The following is a 17,826-nucleotide window of genomic DNA, read 5'->3' on the forward strand; positions in this document are numbered from 1 at the left end:
AGAGAGGCAGAGACACAGGCAAAGGGAGAAGCAGGGTCCCTGCAGGAAGCCTGATGCGGTACTTGATCCTAGGACCCCAGGGTCACGACCTGAGCCAAGGCAGACGCTCAACCGCTGAGCCACCCAGGGATTCCTGTAGCTTCATTTCTTTTGAGTACAGGTTGGCACAGGGCAAATAGATTGCTTTGGCTTTACAGAGAATTCATAAATACATGTAATCCGTTGCTTTAAATTTCCTGCATCTGGAAAATGTATTTAATACCATGCAAAAGCTTTATTTTTTATTTTTTCTGTTTTTTTTAAAATTTGTATTTATTTTTATTTTGTTCTGTATTTTTAATTGGAATATTGTTCAGTGTTGATTTCAGTTTTCACGTGGTTGTTAGGGAAAAGGCACTCGGACAAATAGAATTTGCCTTGGATCACAGTTACTGTAAGTGATGAGCTTTCTGGTTGCCCCAAGACTTAACTCAGAAAGGAATTCTGTACTTTTATTCAAGGTCTCTTTAATATTTGTTCAAAATACTGTTTTTCTTGAGACTGTACAATAGAGGCTCTGTAGAGATTTCTATTCCCCTTGGTGATTTTTGTTCTGTTTTGTGATATTCATAACATTTTTCTTTCATACAGAAAATTGCAGAAGAGACCTGTAAGCTGAACTCCACTTTGATCTGGAACTTCACACAGTATTTATATGCTAGCTTGCTGTCTCCCTAGAGGCTCCTGAACTTCTAGAATAAATTTTCTACCTCTTTAGTAGAACATGTATTACCAAGCAATTGGCTGCTTATTGGATTTTGGTGACAGTCCTGGGTATCTGTGTTTCAAGAGCGTAGGCTCACAGTGTCCCATGCTAAGCCTGGGCTCACTGGCCAAGTTTAGAGAAGTGGTCCATGTTTTATTTCACGTTACTTTTGCACATGCACTCCCTGAATATAGTAACATGCATTCAAAAGCTGCTAGGGAACCGCTTTCATCATGGCTTTGCATTTATTATATTTTCTGGCCATTTAAAGGCATAAAAAAAAATAAAAGTGCTTTTGGTGTTCATGCCACCATCAGTAGGACTCAGAAAAGTGAAGAAAAAGTGAAGTCCTTCTTGACTGATATATTTAGAAGTCTGGCCCCCCGCATGTACACGTCCCCTTCTCTGACACCAGTCACTGCTGTCTTTTACACATGGCATATATTGATTCTCTGATTGTGTTACATTCATCGTTGCCTTCATGCCACACTCCATGTAATTCCTTTTGCCCGGAATTATAATACCTATAAATTCATCTATAGAATGATTTACATTTTAAAAGTCCTTTCATATATATTTGATGATAATATTTCATGGAGGAGACAATTGAAAATCACGGGAGTTTATTTGCTCAAGGACACAATGACGGATTTGTCTGAGTGACACATTAAGGTCACCATCTGGGTCACCACATCCAAGCCTAGCTCTGCTTTCAACGTGCCAGGCTGTATTCCTTTTTTTATTGGTCTTTTCCTAAGCACTCTCTCACCCTGTGATTGAATTCTCTAGGCTGAGTTCCCGCCTCTGAGATAGTGACCGTATCCTGCGTGTATCACATACTACCTTTTTTTGGTTGCTTTTGTTTATTTCTCGAGTGCCTGGCTCGGCCTCCCTCCTTGTGTCACGACACTGGGAGGCTCTACTACCTGGGATGCAGCGTTCCAGCTGTTGTTGCGATGGTTTATTGACTGATTCTTTGTGAGGGACATTTGTCTCCGCTCCTTCTAGGCAGCCTGTCCTCTTGATCATCCAGCTGACCTCCCAACAAACTTTTCAGTTTGTTGCAAAGAACTCTTTCATTTATGTTCCCAACCAGGTGACAGGTTGTTCACAGGCACAGAGTTGTCCCCCCTCCAGAAACAGTAAATTCCATGATTTTACCCTCTTACGAGTCATGCAGCATTAGACCTCTCACTTCTCAACCTCATCACCTCTCCATTGGCGTTGGCACGGCACGTATATCTTGTCTTCATCATGAAGACATCTTGCTTTAGGCTTTACCCCTCCTGCACATTTGCTCTCCTTCAATCCACCTTTTTCTATAAACGCAGAATTGTACCCCCCCCCCACATTCGCTCACCTGTCTAAAATCATTTGGTGAATCTTGATTGACTTCAGGATCCCTAGGGCCCTGCGAAGACCCTTCACAGTTCTTCCTTCATTTCACCCTTGTCCTTATATGTCGTGTGCACAACACACACATAAGCACACACAGTTTCACGTGATTGACGGTTCTGAATCCTGCAGAACTCTGCAGAGACAGCAAAAGAGATCTTTGGCTGCCTTGCCTGTTTCTACCGCTGGACTAGTCCCCTGTGCCCCTCCGTAGTCAGCATAAACTTAACTCTGACCTGCATGTCTGATCCTGGGAGGTGATCACAGAGCAGGTTTGGCATCATGATTATTGGTGTTAGGCCCTGCTTCCCCGTACTCCGTATCCTAATTTGGCGTGGTTAACTTGTCCAGCTTTCTTGGGCGGTGCACATCATACACTTTTCAGTTTGTTGCAAAGAACTCTTTCATTTATGTTCCCAACCAGGTGACAGGTTGTCCACAGGCAGGAAATTAAAGTATTTCTTCTGAACCTATTCAGCATCTTGTAGAATGTCAGGTACATAGGGATCAAGGAGGGGCTCATCTATGCATTTGTTCAGTTAAGGTGGAAGCTAATTAATGAAGTTCCTTGAGAACAGGTGCCCTTTCATAGGTCTGTGATACCTACCTTAGCACTTAGGGGGAAGCACAGAATTTTTGCTCAGTAGGTGGTGTGGGCGGGGGCAGTGGGATGAAGGGAGAACTAACAGAAACACAGTGAGTGACCTGAGGCTCTAATACTGGGTAAAATACATCAATTCAGTGTGTTATACCTTCATTGGTCAGCCTCCCTTAAAGGCTGATGCTCCCATTCTGGACGTATCAAAGCTGCAGGCTCTGGAAGAGCTGGAGTTTTTTGCAAGCTTTTCTGGTGGAGAATATGTTTTCTCCATTATCTTTTTTTTTTTTTTCTGTGTTTATCTGAATAGTTGTTAAATATATTTCAATAGGCTTTATTTTAGTCCAAGCCACTGGGTAATTTCCCCACTAAAATATTGGGAAGGAATCTCTGACAACATGTATGCTAGGATACATGGCTTGTTTATTCTCAAATTTGTATTAAAGAACCATAAACACCTTCACGTTATTACTTGTACCAAGTGGTCCTTATTCCCCTCTTGCCTCTTTTTAATATGTATTTCACTTTCATAAAATATGGTTGGGATTGAAATTGTACTATATTGCTTGGGAATATAGTATTCAGTTGAAACCAATATTTAATAGTTTGACAGTTAGAATTAGAGAACCGATGGATCAACTTTCTTCTGTACCTTCCAGTCAAGCTGAATCAGTTGAACACATCCATGTACAGATGAACTGGTAGATAGCTTCTTATCTCATTGAAATCTGGGAACAAGCAATTCAAAATTTTTTATTTGAATGAGGAAATAATTTAGAATCTAACAGTCAAACTATCCAACCTAATTCTTTTATTTTTTTTTTAAAGATTGTATTTATTTATTCATGAGAGACACAGAGAGAGGGAGAGGCAGAGACACAGGCAGAGGGAGAAGCAGGTTCCATGCAGGGAGCCCGATGTGGGACTCGATCCTGGGATCTGGGGATCATGACCTGAGCCAAAGGCAGATGCTCAACCACTGAGCCACCCAGGCATCCCCGACCTGATTATTTTCTTAACATTATTTTTAACAAATAATGTTAAATTTGTTACATGTTAAATAATGTTACAGAGATATATAAATTCTTAGATGTAAACAAAGAAATAAAAAGGTAAGAATCATGGCAAAAGGAATTTAATTTAGAAAAATAAAGTGAGGCTGGAGTGAGATTCTTAAGCAGAGCATGTACCATTAGGTCCTGTAGTTATTTAGTGGTGGCCACTAACATCCAACACAAAGGGGAGGTTTTTATGTGAACACTATTGTCCACTGGATAAACGCAAGCCAGAACATGTGTCTTTCTGGTATATAAGAGAGACGTTTGGCCAGTGCGTCCTCAATGATGGGAATTCAAAAAATTTCCTAAGCAATATCCTCCACAAGAAATGTGATAGAACATTTGATTCTGTATGACCGGCATCCACTCTGCAGTTCTGTGGGCCTGTTTAGTGTTGCCCCAATGATACAACTGGTAAAGGTGGGTTTTTTTGTTTGTTTATTTATTTATTTATTTATTTATTTATTTATTATGGGAAACTGCTTTTTCTTTATTTAGGCCTTAGGAAGAAAATTAACTTTGGTCACATATTACCTTAAAAAAAAAATCCAGTTTTACATATTCCTAAATAGATAGGAGCAAATGATCAGAGAAATAATTTCTTCTGTAAAAATTGGCCAAATTTTATCAAAAACCTAACATACAATGTAATTCAAATTATATAAAGACTGCTTGGGATCATAACATTCCAAATGTATGACAGTTGCAACTCCATCCTGACAGGTGTGAAAGTATTCACTCTCATGTTGCTTTTGTCCAAAAGAGTAGAGCTGATCAGTAAGAATAAACGAAGTACCTAATTTTTTGCAAACAATTTAGTTATTGGCAGCAGAAATATCCATGATGAATAGTTCTACTACAGCAAAGTATAATAACTGAATATTTTGGGATCCCTGGGTGGCGCAGTGGTTTGGCGCCTGCCTTTGGCCCAGGGCGTGTTCCTGGAGACCCAGGATCGAATCCCACGTCGGGCTCCCGGTGCATGGAGCCTGCTTCTCCCTCTGCCTGTGTCTCTGCCTCTCTCTCTCTCTGTGTGACTATCATAAATAAATAAAAATTTATTTAAAAAAATAAATAAATAACTGAATATATTTCATGAACACATCACAGTATCAGATAAACCTATAAGAGAAAAATATGAAGGAACAAAAAAGATGAAACAGCTACCACAGAAAAGAGTCTCCTCCATAACTATCTGAAGGGTAAAAAGGTGAGATTAGAATTTGATGATGCTAATATGAGAGGAAATTGAGTATTGTATTTATTTCTTATTTTATACAACTCTTACTCTTTACAAAAATGGTTATAGTCATGCCCATAAAAGTGTAATCCATGGCATCTGAAAGCAAGCACTCTTTGTAATTATTTAAAAGGGCCTTTTTAAAAATTATAATACAAAGGTCTGTGCTCTATAAGCAGTCCTCCACTGTGCATTATAGCAATAAGGCTTACTTTTAATACAAAGACTAAGTGTTTGGGAGTTATGAACCACTGGATTTAACAAACATCATTTTATAGTTGCTTTTTGCATCTTTTTTGTCTTTGGGATCCTCTACTTCATCAGGGTGCTCAGTAGCTTGGAGTCCTTCAGCAGACTCTTCTTTCTCTGACTCTGAATCACTTTCAGAGTCATCTGGACTTTCAGGATCAGGTGAATCATCATCATCATCATCATCATCATCATCATCATCATCATCATCATCATCTCCAGCCACATCACCTTCTCCATCATGATCTTCTACCTCGCCGAAGCCAAGTCCACAATGTCGTCGATATCTTCCTGATAATTTACTGTCCATACTTTGCTGATATTGAGACTCCAGTTCTTCATTAATTTTCTTGTCTTCTTCCCCTGTTCGGAAGTGAGATGTTGATTTGTGGTCTCCTATAACAAGACTGCCAGTATGTTCTTTCTTTCCTGCACCCATAAATCTCAAGAACTTCTGTTTTCTTTCTTCATTACCTAAGTCTGCTGCTTCCCAATTGCTAGATCCAAGATCGTCGTCTGGGGAGGCTGAACGCTTCACCCCATGCGGATGGGACCCCTGACAGCAAACGCCGAACCCCCTCCCGTTCTCTCTTCAGCAGCGGCGCCAGCAGCCTGCAACCTGCCCCCGGCCCGAGCAGCACCACTCCAGAACGCAGAGCCCCTCCAGGCCTTCTCCTTGTTTTTGTTTTAAAGATGGATTGATTGATTTGAGAGAGAGTGGGGGTGCAGAGGGAGAGAATCTTCAAGGATTCTCCCTTCCCAGTGGAGAACCCGACACAGGGCTGGATTCAGGGATAGACAAGGGGTTCGACAAGGGGCTCTGCAACAGGACTCATGAGATCCCAACCTGAACCAAAACCAAGAGGCAGAAGCATAACTCATGGAGCCACCCAGGCACCCCTACGGTAAAGGTTGAACAGCCTGTTCTCTGGTGAGGATGGGGGAAAACCCTCACTGAAATACTCATCCATTTTCATGGTGTAAATATTTCCCCAAATGCTGATTTCAATGTCACCGAAGACAGCTGGAAGGAGACGAGGCATGCCACCCCCCACACACCACCATGTGGCTCCATCCTGGCTCCATCCCAAACTGGATAGAGACTCACAGGACTGGATAGCTGATTCATTACACTGGCAAAGGCAGGATCCACCCATACTTTTTTTACTAAACCATTTTTTAAAATTTTTATTTATTTATGATAGTCACAGAGAGAGAGAGAGAGAGGCAGAGACATGGGCAGAGGGAGAAGCAGGCTCCATGCACCGGGAGCCCGACGTGGGATTCAATCCCGGGTCTCCAGGATCCCACCCTGGGCCAAAGGCAGGTGCCAAACCGCTGCGCCACCCAGGGATCCCTACTAAACCATTTTTTATTGTTATTACTATCAAACTGCAGTGATTTGGAATTATATCTCTTAATAATCACTTGGAATGAAGTTACTTTTTATCACGGGTTAAGAGCGGAGCCAAGTGATTTAATAATCAGGTGTATCAGAGGTCGATTGCCAAAAATAAAAACTGAGAACCCTTAAAATGACCTCCACCTGAAAAGATTTTACTTTACCTCCGTGGTGATCAAGATACATGAGAGCTAACGTTATATGTGAGCACGGGTTTGAGGCCAGACACAGTTTCTGTTGCTTTCCTGGATTAGCTGGGTTCAGTACAATCAGGATCAAAATAATATTGTTATTATTATCTATTATTTCTTTTACCGCAAAGCTCTAGCTGGGGAGTTGCACGGCTGGGATTTGAACCTGGGTCACCTGGTTCTGTAAGTCTACCATGTTCCAGTTTTTAAAAACATATTTTCTACTAGCTATTGCACATTTGTTGAATAAAGCAAAGGACACAAGATATTTAAATAAGCTATTTTTTTAAAAATGGACTTATTAGATTCTCCTTTCCTCTGTGAACTCCAGGATTAGGTACAGTGTGTAGCTCATTGGCATAAATAGAAAAGCTGTCCCTTGCTCTTGCTGTCCAGATTTAGCCTGAAGAGCAGGGATGCCGAGTGTGGGCTTTGCCTCGTGGTAGATTATCTCTGGGTCAAGAACCCCCTACCCTTCTTTCAGGCATTGAATCGTTTTTGCCTCCTTGGCTTGCATTCTAAAAAAATTGCAGTTTGTCTTGGACTCTTGAAGACAGAGGATGTCTTATCGATGGGAGTGGTCATCATCGCTCCTTTTGAGGTAATAACGTCAGGCCCTCGCAGCTCCCTGCACAGCTTGCTCTGTACTTCAGCTCCGGATTATCTCTCCTTTGTTCAGGGTCTGCATGCTGAGATAAGGCGGCGCTCTCACCCCAGTTAAGCAAAAAATGTCTAAATTCCAAATTATGTTTAAGACCCAAAGAAATAGAGGGATCTGAGGCCCTGTCACTGGGACATAGTTGAACTTTGAAGGCTGACCTTCAAGGATAACCAGAGAGACCTAATAGGCTTACTTTGCAAGGCGCCCCTGCTCTCAGAAAATAGAAAGGTATCATCTCCTTTAATGTTGGAAAGGAGACCAGAAAGGATGATCTCTGTCTCTCAAGAGATGACCGCCTGGCTCACTGTGTCAGATTCGCTAATCTTCAGACTTCCTAGGACTTTCCTTGACTCTCTAGGTGAGAAAATAACAGATGGCCCTTAGGTGTTTAAATTTGCTAGTCATTGTCCTGAATGCTTTGCACACATCTTTATTAGACCTCTATTCATACTATTATCCTCATCTTACAGATGGAGAAACTGAGGCATAGATGAGGAGACATGCATCAGCGTATACAGCTCTTCAGTGTTCAGACTGGGATTTGAACGGGGACAGTCTGGCTGCAGGGACTACACACTTGGCCACTGGAGAAGGCTGCCCAGTAGACTTTCAGAGTTGAAAATGTTCTGTCCTAAACCAGAGCCTTGGACACAGTGGCTATTGAGCCACTGAAATGTGGCCAGCGCAGCAGAGGAAATGGATTAGTTTGTTTTATTTTAATTATTCTAAGTTACTTAAATAGCCGCATGTGACTAGAGTCAGTCTTGTTCGTGTAGCTCTAGACTCTCCTCCCTAAGAGGAGTGAAAGTACACAGTAGGTTGAGAAGAAAAGCTAAGGAAATTTAGTAGTGCAAAATTTTTTTTAAGGTTTTATGTGTTATTCATGAGAGACACACAGAGAGAGGGCGAGACACAGGCAGAGGGAGAAGCAGGCTCCCTTCAGGGAGCCTGATGAGGGACTCGATCCCAGGACCCTGGGATCATGCTCTGAGCCAAAGGCAGATGCTCAACCAGATGCCCCTCAGTGCAAATTTCTATCACCCAGTTGTCATTGCTGCCCGTGTTTATCATGACTGTTAAAAAAAAAAAAAAGGATTGTAAACCAACTGGGTTAACCTAACCCTTTTAACAGTCACCATGCTAGCATCAATATACACCATCTGTTGCACGTGCGCAGCAAACCTCAGGGTTCTGTAGCACGTTACAATTAAGAAAGCAGTGATGTTGTATCAACGAAGAGGAATGACAGTTAAGGGAAGCATCCATTAAATTCTTGCAAATCCTGCTTTGCAGGCATTTGGCTGTTCCTTGCAGCAAGAAAGTTCTCTCTTCACAACTCTTTGTACTACGTATCTTAAAATGAAGATAATTTAGGTTTCTGAAAATGCTATTTCCTGAGCCATTTTCACATCTAGTGCACAAATTATTATTCTCTTAGAATGCTTCTCTGTGGAGAATTGTCATGATCCAGCAAAGGTTCCAACATAGTATACTTATAGGCTCTTCAGCCTCAAAAACTATATAGAATTCTGGGAACAGTTTGATGTCGAATAAAATTTCCCTGCCCTTCGATATCCTCCTTTATTTCATACGTTCAGGAGTGTAGATCTTAAGAAAGCACGTGGCAGTCTTTGGTCAGTGCAGAACCTTCCGTGACGTAACCGTCGTAATCAAGATCAGTCACCCCAGGGAGCATGGTGACTCCCTTCTCTGCCCGCTGAGTTGAGCTGTGAGCACCAGGAAACAGCTGGGTGACAGTTTTAACCTCTAGTCCAGTGGAGTCGCTGTCGTGTCTCCTGGTCGAAGCATTCCTCTCTGTGGAACTGAGACCCCTCGGCCAACAAAGCGTATGGTGCTAAGGACAGGAAGCAAAACCTGTGCTGTACCTCACCAGGTGGAACAGTGAGTCTCCGCCCCGTGGGTTCGGGCCCCGTGGATGGGAAGACACAGCACCACATCTTGGAGGCTGCCTCAGAGCGAGTGCGGCCTCCTGGAGAAGCCAGGGCCCCAGCTCTGCGAGGTTTGGCCACCTAGTTGGCACCGTAACCGGGTCTTTGGGAGCCTGGGCCACTGTTCTGTCGAGCCAGCTGCTCCAGTGGTGGAGAACTTGGTAAGCCTGAGTTTCATGAGCACGGGCCCATTGCCACGCTTCGTTGGCTTTGACCGGAGTCCCTTTATCAGAAGCAATGGCGGTTGGACCAGCAGGACAGTGCTAAGGTGTTTGGAAGTCCCTGGGTGGTGGTTTGGGCAGACGTATTACACACAAGCAAGGTAAATCCATATCAGGTAAGTGATTGGATTGGCCTTCCTACTATTCCAGTAAGAACAAAATGCTACTCCTTCCATGATGGACGTAATGCCATGATGGCTGATCCAACGTAATCAGCCCGCCACCACGAAGCCCGCTGGCTCATGGCTCCAGGAACCAATAGTACATTGGGCGCACACTGCTGGCTTATGCTTCTGACGGATTGGGCACTTTGTGCTGTAGCCAGGTCAGCCTTGGTGAGTGGAAGTCCACGTGGCCGAGCCCATGTGTAACCTACGTCCCTGCCACCCAGGCTGCTTTGTTCATTGTTTCATTGGGCGATGACAGGAGTGGCTGGGGGAGAGAGGCTGACTGGTTCCACAGAACATATCACCCTACTAGAAGCATAGTCATTAGGGCCCTTAAATCTAATCGGACTAGAAAGCCAATCCCAGAAACTCCAGAACCGTTTCAAAAGAGTCACTTTAAGGTTCTGTTCTTCTAGAACCACTCTCAGTTACCCAAATCTGTATTAGGGTACTCTGAAGGAATGGAGCCATAGATATATATATATATTGTATATATAGAGATATATATATATGGTTATATATCATATATCTTATATGATATATATATCTTATGTGTATATATATGTATATATGTATATACATACACATGTCACATAGTATATGGATCATATATATGTCAGATATGTATGAAGGGGGTTTCTTATGAAGACTTAGCTTATGTTTTATGGACACTGACAAGTCCAAAGCTTCATTGTGGGCAACCTGGAGACCCAGGAGCGTCTATGGTGCAGATGAAGTCCAAGGGCAGTCTGGTAAGAAAATCTTTCTTGCTTGGGGAGGCTAGTCCTTTTGCTCTGTTCACGCTTTCACAGAATGGAAATGGAATGGAGGGCAGGTTGGTTACCCAGAGGTCACTGATTTAAATGTCAGTGTCCTCCAAAAGCATTCTCCGAGATGACAAATAAAATTAGCCATTGCAGTAATACAAATGTGAAGACTTACACAAAGCTACATAATTCTGGGATAGAACCAGAATTTTTTTCCCCCCAGAAAATTGATACAATTCATTCCTGTTTGTACTCAGCTGGTAGTTCTGACCATGTATATTACATGTGCCTTAAATGCCTGATTTCTCATTGTTTCCTTAATCTTCCGGTTCAGGTGGTATTTCTATTTTGAATCAAGGTCACTTGGAGGTTCAAGAGCTCTTTGGCAGTCAGGGGTAGAGGGTGGATGCAGTCGAGGAAGGTCTGCCGCCTGGACCAGGGCTCTTGCAAATCTTTCTGGCTGCATTTCTTTTCTGTTAGTGACCTGATGACATGGGAATGAGAAGTATCAATAACCATTTCTACTGTTTTGACTCTATTTCCAGTACTGTATCTACAGAGCAAAAATTCATGATATATGGTTCTTCTACTCATTCTTCCTACTGAAAACTCCAGGCATATAGACTGTTTATATAGAAAATGGCTTGTTACACAGTCATCTTGAAAAGGTGACATGTTTTGTTCCGTGGTGAGTTCAGGAGGCAGGATGAGAAATGAAGGTTTCCAATCACACGGCAGCGTTTTACATTGAAGAGTATTGAATTTTAGGCTGTAAAGAAAGAAACTTCTTTTTTTAGGGGCTTTTTGGAAGGGGTGGCATTTACTGTAACAGAAGCTTGACATAATCAAAAAGCCTTTTTGAGTATTTGTGGGAATGAAAAAAAAAAAAAAAAAGCCTTGCAAATACCATGTTTTTTATTTCAATGTTATTCAAGCCCCTGGTAGGTATTTCCATTTTGAGAACTCAACTGTCTGACAATGCTAAATATTTTTGATACTTTGGAAATTAACGTAGTTGAACTTATGGTGGGTAATTTTTGTTGTAGTAATCAGGTCTTGCTGTTAATCATTTAAGGTAGTGAGAAAAAAATCAATGCATTTAAAACTATTTTAAGGCATTTAAAATACTTTTATTAAGATAACATTTTTTTCTTAAAGTGAGGACAGTTCTCACCCTCCCTGCCCCCTCCACACCTAATCACTTCGGCATAGCAAAAAATCGTATTAAAAGGCAGTGCTCAAAAAACAAAAACAAAAAAACAAAAAACAAAACAAAACAAAAACAAAACAAAAAAATAAAAGGCAGTGCTCAATTTGTTGACTGTAACATACTGTCCCGGGTTTCTTTGAGAGTAAAGTTATAGCTAAAAGCTTTTTTTTTTTTTTTTTTTTTTTAAATTCCTGAAATACATTTCAATGACCAGAAGTCATTTTGCAATTCCTTTTCTGGAAACCCGTGGTTGAACCTGGAATGTTTGCATTTTGTTGAAAGTAAGCATAATCCTCAAATACTAAAGTCCTGTGTTCATGTTTCAAGATTACCTTTTATTTATACAAGAGGTCTTGTTCCGTGCTTGAAATTTTTTGTCTTGGGAATCACCAGCACTTGTAATTATATTTAATTTATAAAGTTATAAAATGATGTGTATAAAAAATTAAATAAACATCAACATTTATTAAATCTCACCAGGGCTCTAGTAGACCCGTATCTAATATAATTTTTATTCTTTTCTAATGATATAATTAGATGTTTGTATCTGGATGGGTGATGGGCCTTTTAAAATATCGCAGTTCTACAGAAAGCAAACATATTAACTTTGTTCAAGTGTATTGACTATCCCTCCTCCCTCATAATTCATTATAAAATGAATTACTTTTCTTCATGGTGAGCTCTGTGTGCTCTTAAGATATTCTGAGGGAGTCCTTACCTTTTTTTTCTTTACAGAATCATTTGTTATTCCATGGTGCTTGTACATGATCTGATTACTAAAACTTCCTCTCCTTTCCCTCATGGATTTTAAACATTCATTGGAAATATGATATGTGCATCTATAGCTTTGTAAGGGTTTTTTTTGGTTTGGTTTGGTTTGGTTTGTTTTTGTAACTTCTTCTGTGTCATGGATTGTTATCTAAAAAACTTAATGCAGGTAATCCGGTTAGGTTTTAAACGAGCTGCTTGCAATACCACCTATTCAAGGAATGTACTAAATGTGCAGAATGAACAGATAGTGTGAAGCCTGTCCGTTCAGTTTTATCTTCTTTATGCATTTTAAGTCAACGTGGTGCAGGACTCGCCTTTGTTTTTAAAAAGTGCTGGTTCCAAGGAATCTTTGCTAAGGTCAACTCTTGATAAGAAGAAACAGAGAGGGATCCCTGGGTGGCGCAGCAGTTTGGCGCCTGCCTTTGGCCCAGGGCGCGATCCTGGAGACCTGGGATCGAATCCCACATCGGGCTCCCGGTGCATGGAGCCTGCTTCTCCCTCTGCCTGTGTCTCTGCCTCTCTCTCTCTCTCTCTCTGTGACTATCATTAAAAAAAAAAAAAAAAGAAGAAGAAGAAACAGAGAGTACTAGGTATGATTCGATCTAATAGCGCTTGATTATTTAACTTCTTGGATTTTTAAAAATCTCGCCTCCCCCCTTTTTTTACACAAAATTTATGCCAAACATAGCTATGAGTATCTCTTTAAGTTTGGTATGAAATTTCTCTTGCTTGACTTTTATTTTTTTTCTTTAAGATTTTATTTATTTATTCATGAGACACAGAGAGAGAGAGAGAGAGAGAGAGAGGGGCAGAGACACAGGCAGAGGGAGAAGCAGGCCCCATGCAGGGAGCCCTACATGGAACTTGATCAAGGTCTCCAGGATCACGCCCTGGGCTGAAGGCAGCGCTAAACCACTGACCACTTGGGCTGCCCTCTTGCTTGACTTAAAAAAAAAAAATTTTTTCCCTTTATTCATTTTGTATTGTAAACAAATTGGAAATCATAGCAAAGCATAAGAAAGAATGTGGATCTCGTGTAATCATATCACCCATCGGTAGTGTCTTTAATGTTTCTAGCTATTACTTTTGAAAATATTTTGTGATATGTTGGGATTATATGAAAGTTTGGATTAACTATTCATTTTTGGAACTGTTTCTTGACCCCTTAGTTGTATGGCAAGGAGTTTACCTATAGAAGAAGAGGTGGGTGGGTTCCTGCCCTCATTCCCATTTCCACATGTATCACAGCACCAAAGACAGCCTTCTCGATCTAATAGTAAAGTGTCTGGTCTTTCTCACAAAATATCACTTATTTTCAAGAATCATTAATTGATTTCAACAATTACCCTTAACTTACTCTCCCAACAATTTATTGGTGGTAATTATTGTTATAATTAGTAACAGTATCAATATTTTTATTTTACTGGATGGGAAGCTATAGGCTTATAGCATAACATTGTGGCTGATGTTTCGAGATTCCTGCAAAAGGAAAGGGTAGGAATCATAATTATAATTCCCCCCCCCTTTTTTTTAAAGACTTTATTTATTTATTCATTCATGAGAGACACACAGAGAGAGAGGCAGAGACACAGGCAGAGGGAGAAGCAGGCTCCATACAGGGAGCCCGATGTGGGACTCCATCCTGGGTCTCCAGGATCACTCCCTGGGCTGAAGGTGGCGCTAAGCCACTGAGCCCCCCAGAGATCCCTAATTTTCCCCTCTTCTAGTTTCTAGTTAGTTGTTGATGATTTCCTCTGTGGTTGTATTGACCCGTGTGATTTATTTCTGTATTTGCTTTGTAATGAATGTTTTAGCTAAGATTTGGTGGAATAATCAGGATTTCCGAATTTAAATTTTCCAAAGTCAAACAGCATAGAGGTGGTGGGACAAAACGAGGTGTATTAGTCAGTTTGGGCTGCCATAGCAAACTACCAGAGACTGATGGTTTAAAGAACAGATATTTATTCCTTACAGCTCTGGAGGGAGGTTGGGTTCTGGGTGAGGGCCCTTCTCACGATTCACAGATGGCGGTCTCCTTGTTGTGGCCTCACGTGGCAAAGAGAACAATCATCCCTCTTGTGTCTCTTCTTAAAAGGGTACTAATCCTATTCACGAGGGCTCCAACCTCATGAACAAATCACCTTCTAAAGCATCCCCCCCCCATCACACTGAGGCTTAAGATTCCAACATATGAATTTTTTTTTTGGGGGGGGGGGGACACAAAGATTCTGTCCGTAACAGAAAGATTCCAAATTTTGGAGAAAGGATTACCAAGTCCTGCCCTTCTTTATAGGGCTTACTAAGCTCCAATAGTATCCTCAGGTGTCCTCTGCTAACTCTAAGATGGGATGGAAAGTCAACAGGCATCCTTTTGCGCCAGGTGATATTGGGAAGAACTGTTGCTGAGAAAGAGTAGAACTCCACTCACTCCTGTTTCATTCATTCGTAAGCTCATCTGCATTAGCTAATACACAGATGTCTGTCATGTTGCTGGTGTCTTACTAAAAGTTTGGAATAAGATGAGAAAACTGGGACTATCAAGTTTTTGGTTTTCCTAAAAAAAAAAGTGATGGGGAGATATAATCGACTTTGAAAAAAAGTTCAGCTCTCAGTTGAATATTGATTGTGCAGTTAAAGTCTTTAAAGCGTCTTTAGTTAAATCATCGTGTTCTTTATTTTCGCTAAGTAGTCCTAATACCTGCTCTGCTAGCCGCTATTCAGAGAAGCAAGTGAGGCAATGAATTTTGTAAAAGCATTTGCAGAATGTATATTATAGCGCAAATGCTAATTGTTCTCAGGCCTAATTTCAGAATACCTGTGGGGTGTATGAGACGCTTCTGTGATGTCTGGTCTCGGAGACATCATTGCTTTTGAGTTCTTCAGAGTTATGAAACAAACGAAGAATATTTTTAAGTGACTTTTTCAGTAGAAGTTTTCCCTCTAGTGGTGGCTGTGAAAAATCACACGAAGAGATTGTAATGCTGAGTGTTCACATGGAAAATAAACTAAAAAGAATTGGAAAAAAAAAAAAACAACTCTGGAGTGATTGAGAAGCTGATCTTTCTTTCTGGCTGGATTTTCAAATGTATACCACACTCAAGTTTTGGAAAAGGGGGGAGGCAAAGTCCTGGCTCCTTTTATGGTATCTGGTTGATTGGAGTGGAGATGATGCTTAGGAGCGCCAGGCTTGCAGGGCGTGGAGGAGAAGGCCTGCGCCCCCCCTTCCATCACCCCTGCAGCTCCTGCAGATGCGCGCTTGACGTGATTTTGCCTGCTTTCCTGACCTGCTTCTACAACAGCAGCAATCTCCAAACTCGGCTTCCTTGCAGGAAGTTGGGGAGAAGTTCTGGGTGAGTAAACATATTTGGTTGGGCTTACAGATACCTAAAAATAAAAAAATAAAAAATAAAAATAAAAAATAAAAAAGATCATTCCCAAAGGGGGGGGGGAGTTTTAATTTGTTGGGATAGTTGATACATTAAAAAAATCCAGACCCCAGCACAGCCTGCCAGGTCCCCTGTTACCTGTCCCTGGTCACCTCTGCAGCTTTGCAGCGTCCTGTTGGGCCTCTCCCGTCTCTCTGTTCCTGACACTGCGCAGTTGGACTTGCTCTTCCCTATTCTTGGCTCGCTCTTCAGCACCTCAGTGGTTCCCAGGGGCTCAAACCTCATCTACTTCCAAAAGGTCTTCCCTGGATCTACTAACCAAGTAGGCTTTTGGCTTTTGACACCTAATCTTTGTCACATCACTCATTTATTTACTCCAAACCTCTTATGAAAACCTGAATTGCTGTGTAATCTATTTATTTGCTAATTCACTGTCTGTGTCCCTCACAAGAATGGAAACTACAAGGGAAGAGAGATCTGTCCCTCTTATTCACACTTGGATCCCAGAACCCAACAAGGTGCTTGCTCATGGCTTCATACTGGTTGACACAACAAATCAATCAATGGAAAATGTTATTAATAACATCAACGAATTGGTGTTAGTTGTTTAAATAGGTTTGCTGAATCTTTCTGTGGTCTTTGTTGCCCTGTCTTACTCATTTTTCCATCTTGGAAATCATCATTTAACCTCCTAGTTTATTTCACGTTGAAATAAGGTTGGTAAAAGATTTTCAATTTTTTATATAGATGCTCTATTAAAGAATCATAAATTTTAAACATTTGGGGAGAATGTTTAGTGAGCTCTTGTGCTAAACAAAAATGTGATGTTTTATGTCTTTTTAAATCAAATTCAATTTGATTCTACAGCTTGTGCAGTGATATATTCCGTTTCTTACATCTATACAATGAGAAGTTGTTTCATAAATTAGTTTTCCTCAAATTGGCCTTATTCCATCTTGTTCAGTCTTCCACAAACAGATAGCTGCTGTTCACACTCACATACTTGGCTTCCTCAGAGTCATTTCTAGCCTCCATGCATGATTTTTTAAAAACTACCTCTTCTCAAATGGCTTACTTTTTATACTTTTCAACAGTTTTGATTGATGTTCTTTAAAACTGTTCTAAATATTCCTCATGTTCTGTCACGGTTTTGAGACCAAAAAAATGTACATGGAGCTCCAAGATTCCAGGTCTTGGAAACTGAGGCATCTGTATCTGTGTCCCCTAACAGATTGCACATGGTGGAAGCTTATACGCAGTCATTAGGAAATGTGTTGGTGGTGGTTGTCCTTTCTACTCGTGTTCATGGCCTAGTCACGGCAACTTGTTGCCTTATCCAACTAACAAACAGGTGGTTTTGCTATCAATTTGTGTCAAAAAGGCCGACTCCAAAAACTGTGCATTTCTTACTTGAATTTTCTGCTCTGTCATTGTTTCCGTGCAGTCCTGCAAAAACAAGGGCGATGCACAAGGATAGTAATGGGGTCCCCCTGATAATATTTTAAAAGAATTGTATGTTGCTTTCTAAACGTGGAAATAATCTGAGTCTGTTCTCAGTGATACTGTGTGTGTCCACGTGTGTGTGTCTGTGTGTATAGTTAAGGAATGATACGTTTAAATCTATTGTCAATGAATGATAGGAATTGGAATAAAATTAATATGCATTTTATAGAGAGTTCTCCTTATTACAAAGACTTTAAAAATAAACAGATGAAAAACAGCGTTATCATTGGCTTATTTGGGCTCTCTCCTTTTGCACTGTGCTTTTCTGCTTTCGTTACCATAGTTACTGGTTTAATCATGATGCACAGAGCCA

The 17,826-nt window shown here is 41.0% G+C and overlaps 2 protein-coding genes across 2 annotated transcripts in view; one reads left to right on the forward strand and one right to left on the reverse strand.

Moving 5' to 3' along the window:
* GPM6A (glycoprotein M6A) overlaps window positions 1-17,826 on the forward strand; it is a 332,273-nt gene that overhangs the window by 37,252 nt on the left and 277,195 nt on the right. The gene's annotated exons all lie outside the window — the stretch shown is intronic.
* On the reverse strand, window positions 5,035-5,836 carry LOC112651102 (small acidic protein-like). The gene has a single exon (XM_035699999.2). The coding sequence runs from the start codon at window positions 5,722-5,724 to the stop codon at window positions 5,278-5,280; it is 447 nt and encodes a 148-aa protein (XP_035555892.2). The 5' UTR covers window positions 5,725-5,836; the 3' UTR covers window positions 5,035-5,277.

The sequence above is a fragment of the Canis lupus genome, chromosome 16 (genome assembly GCF_003254725.2).
Source record: "Canis lupus dingo isolate Sandy chromosome 16, ASM325472v2, whole genome shotgun sequence".
Lineage (NCBI taxonomy): Eukaryota > Metazoa > Chordata > Mammalia > Carnivora > Canidae > Canis > Canis lupus.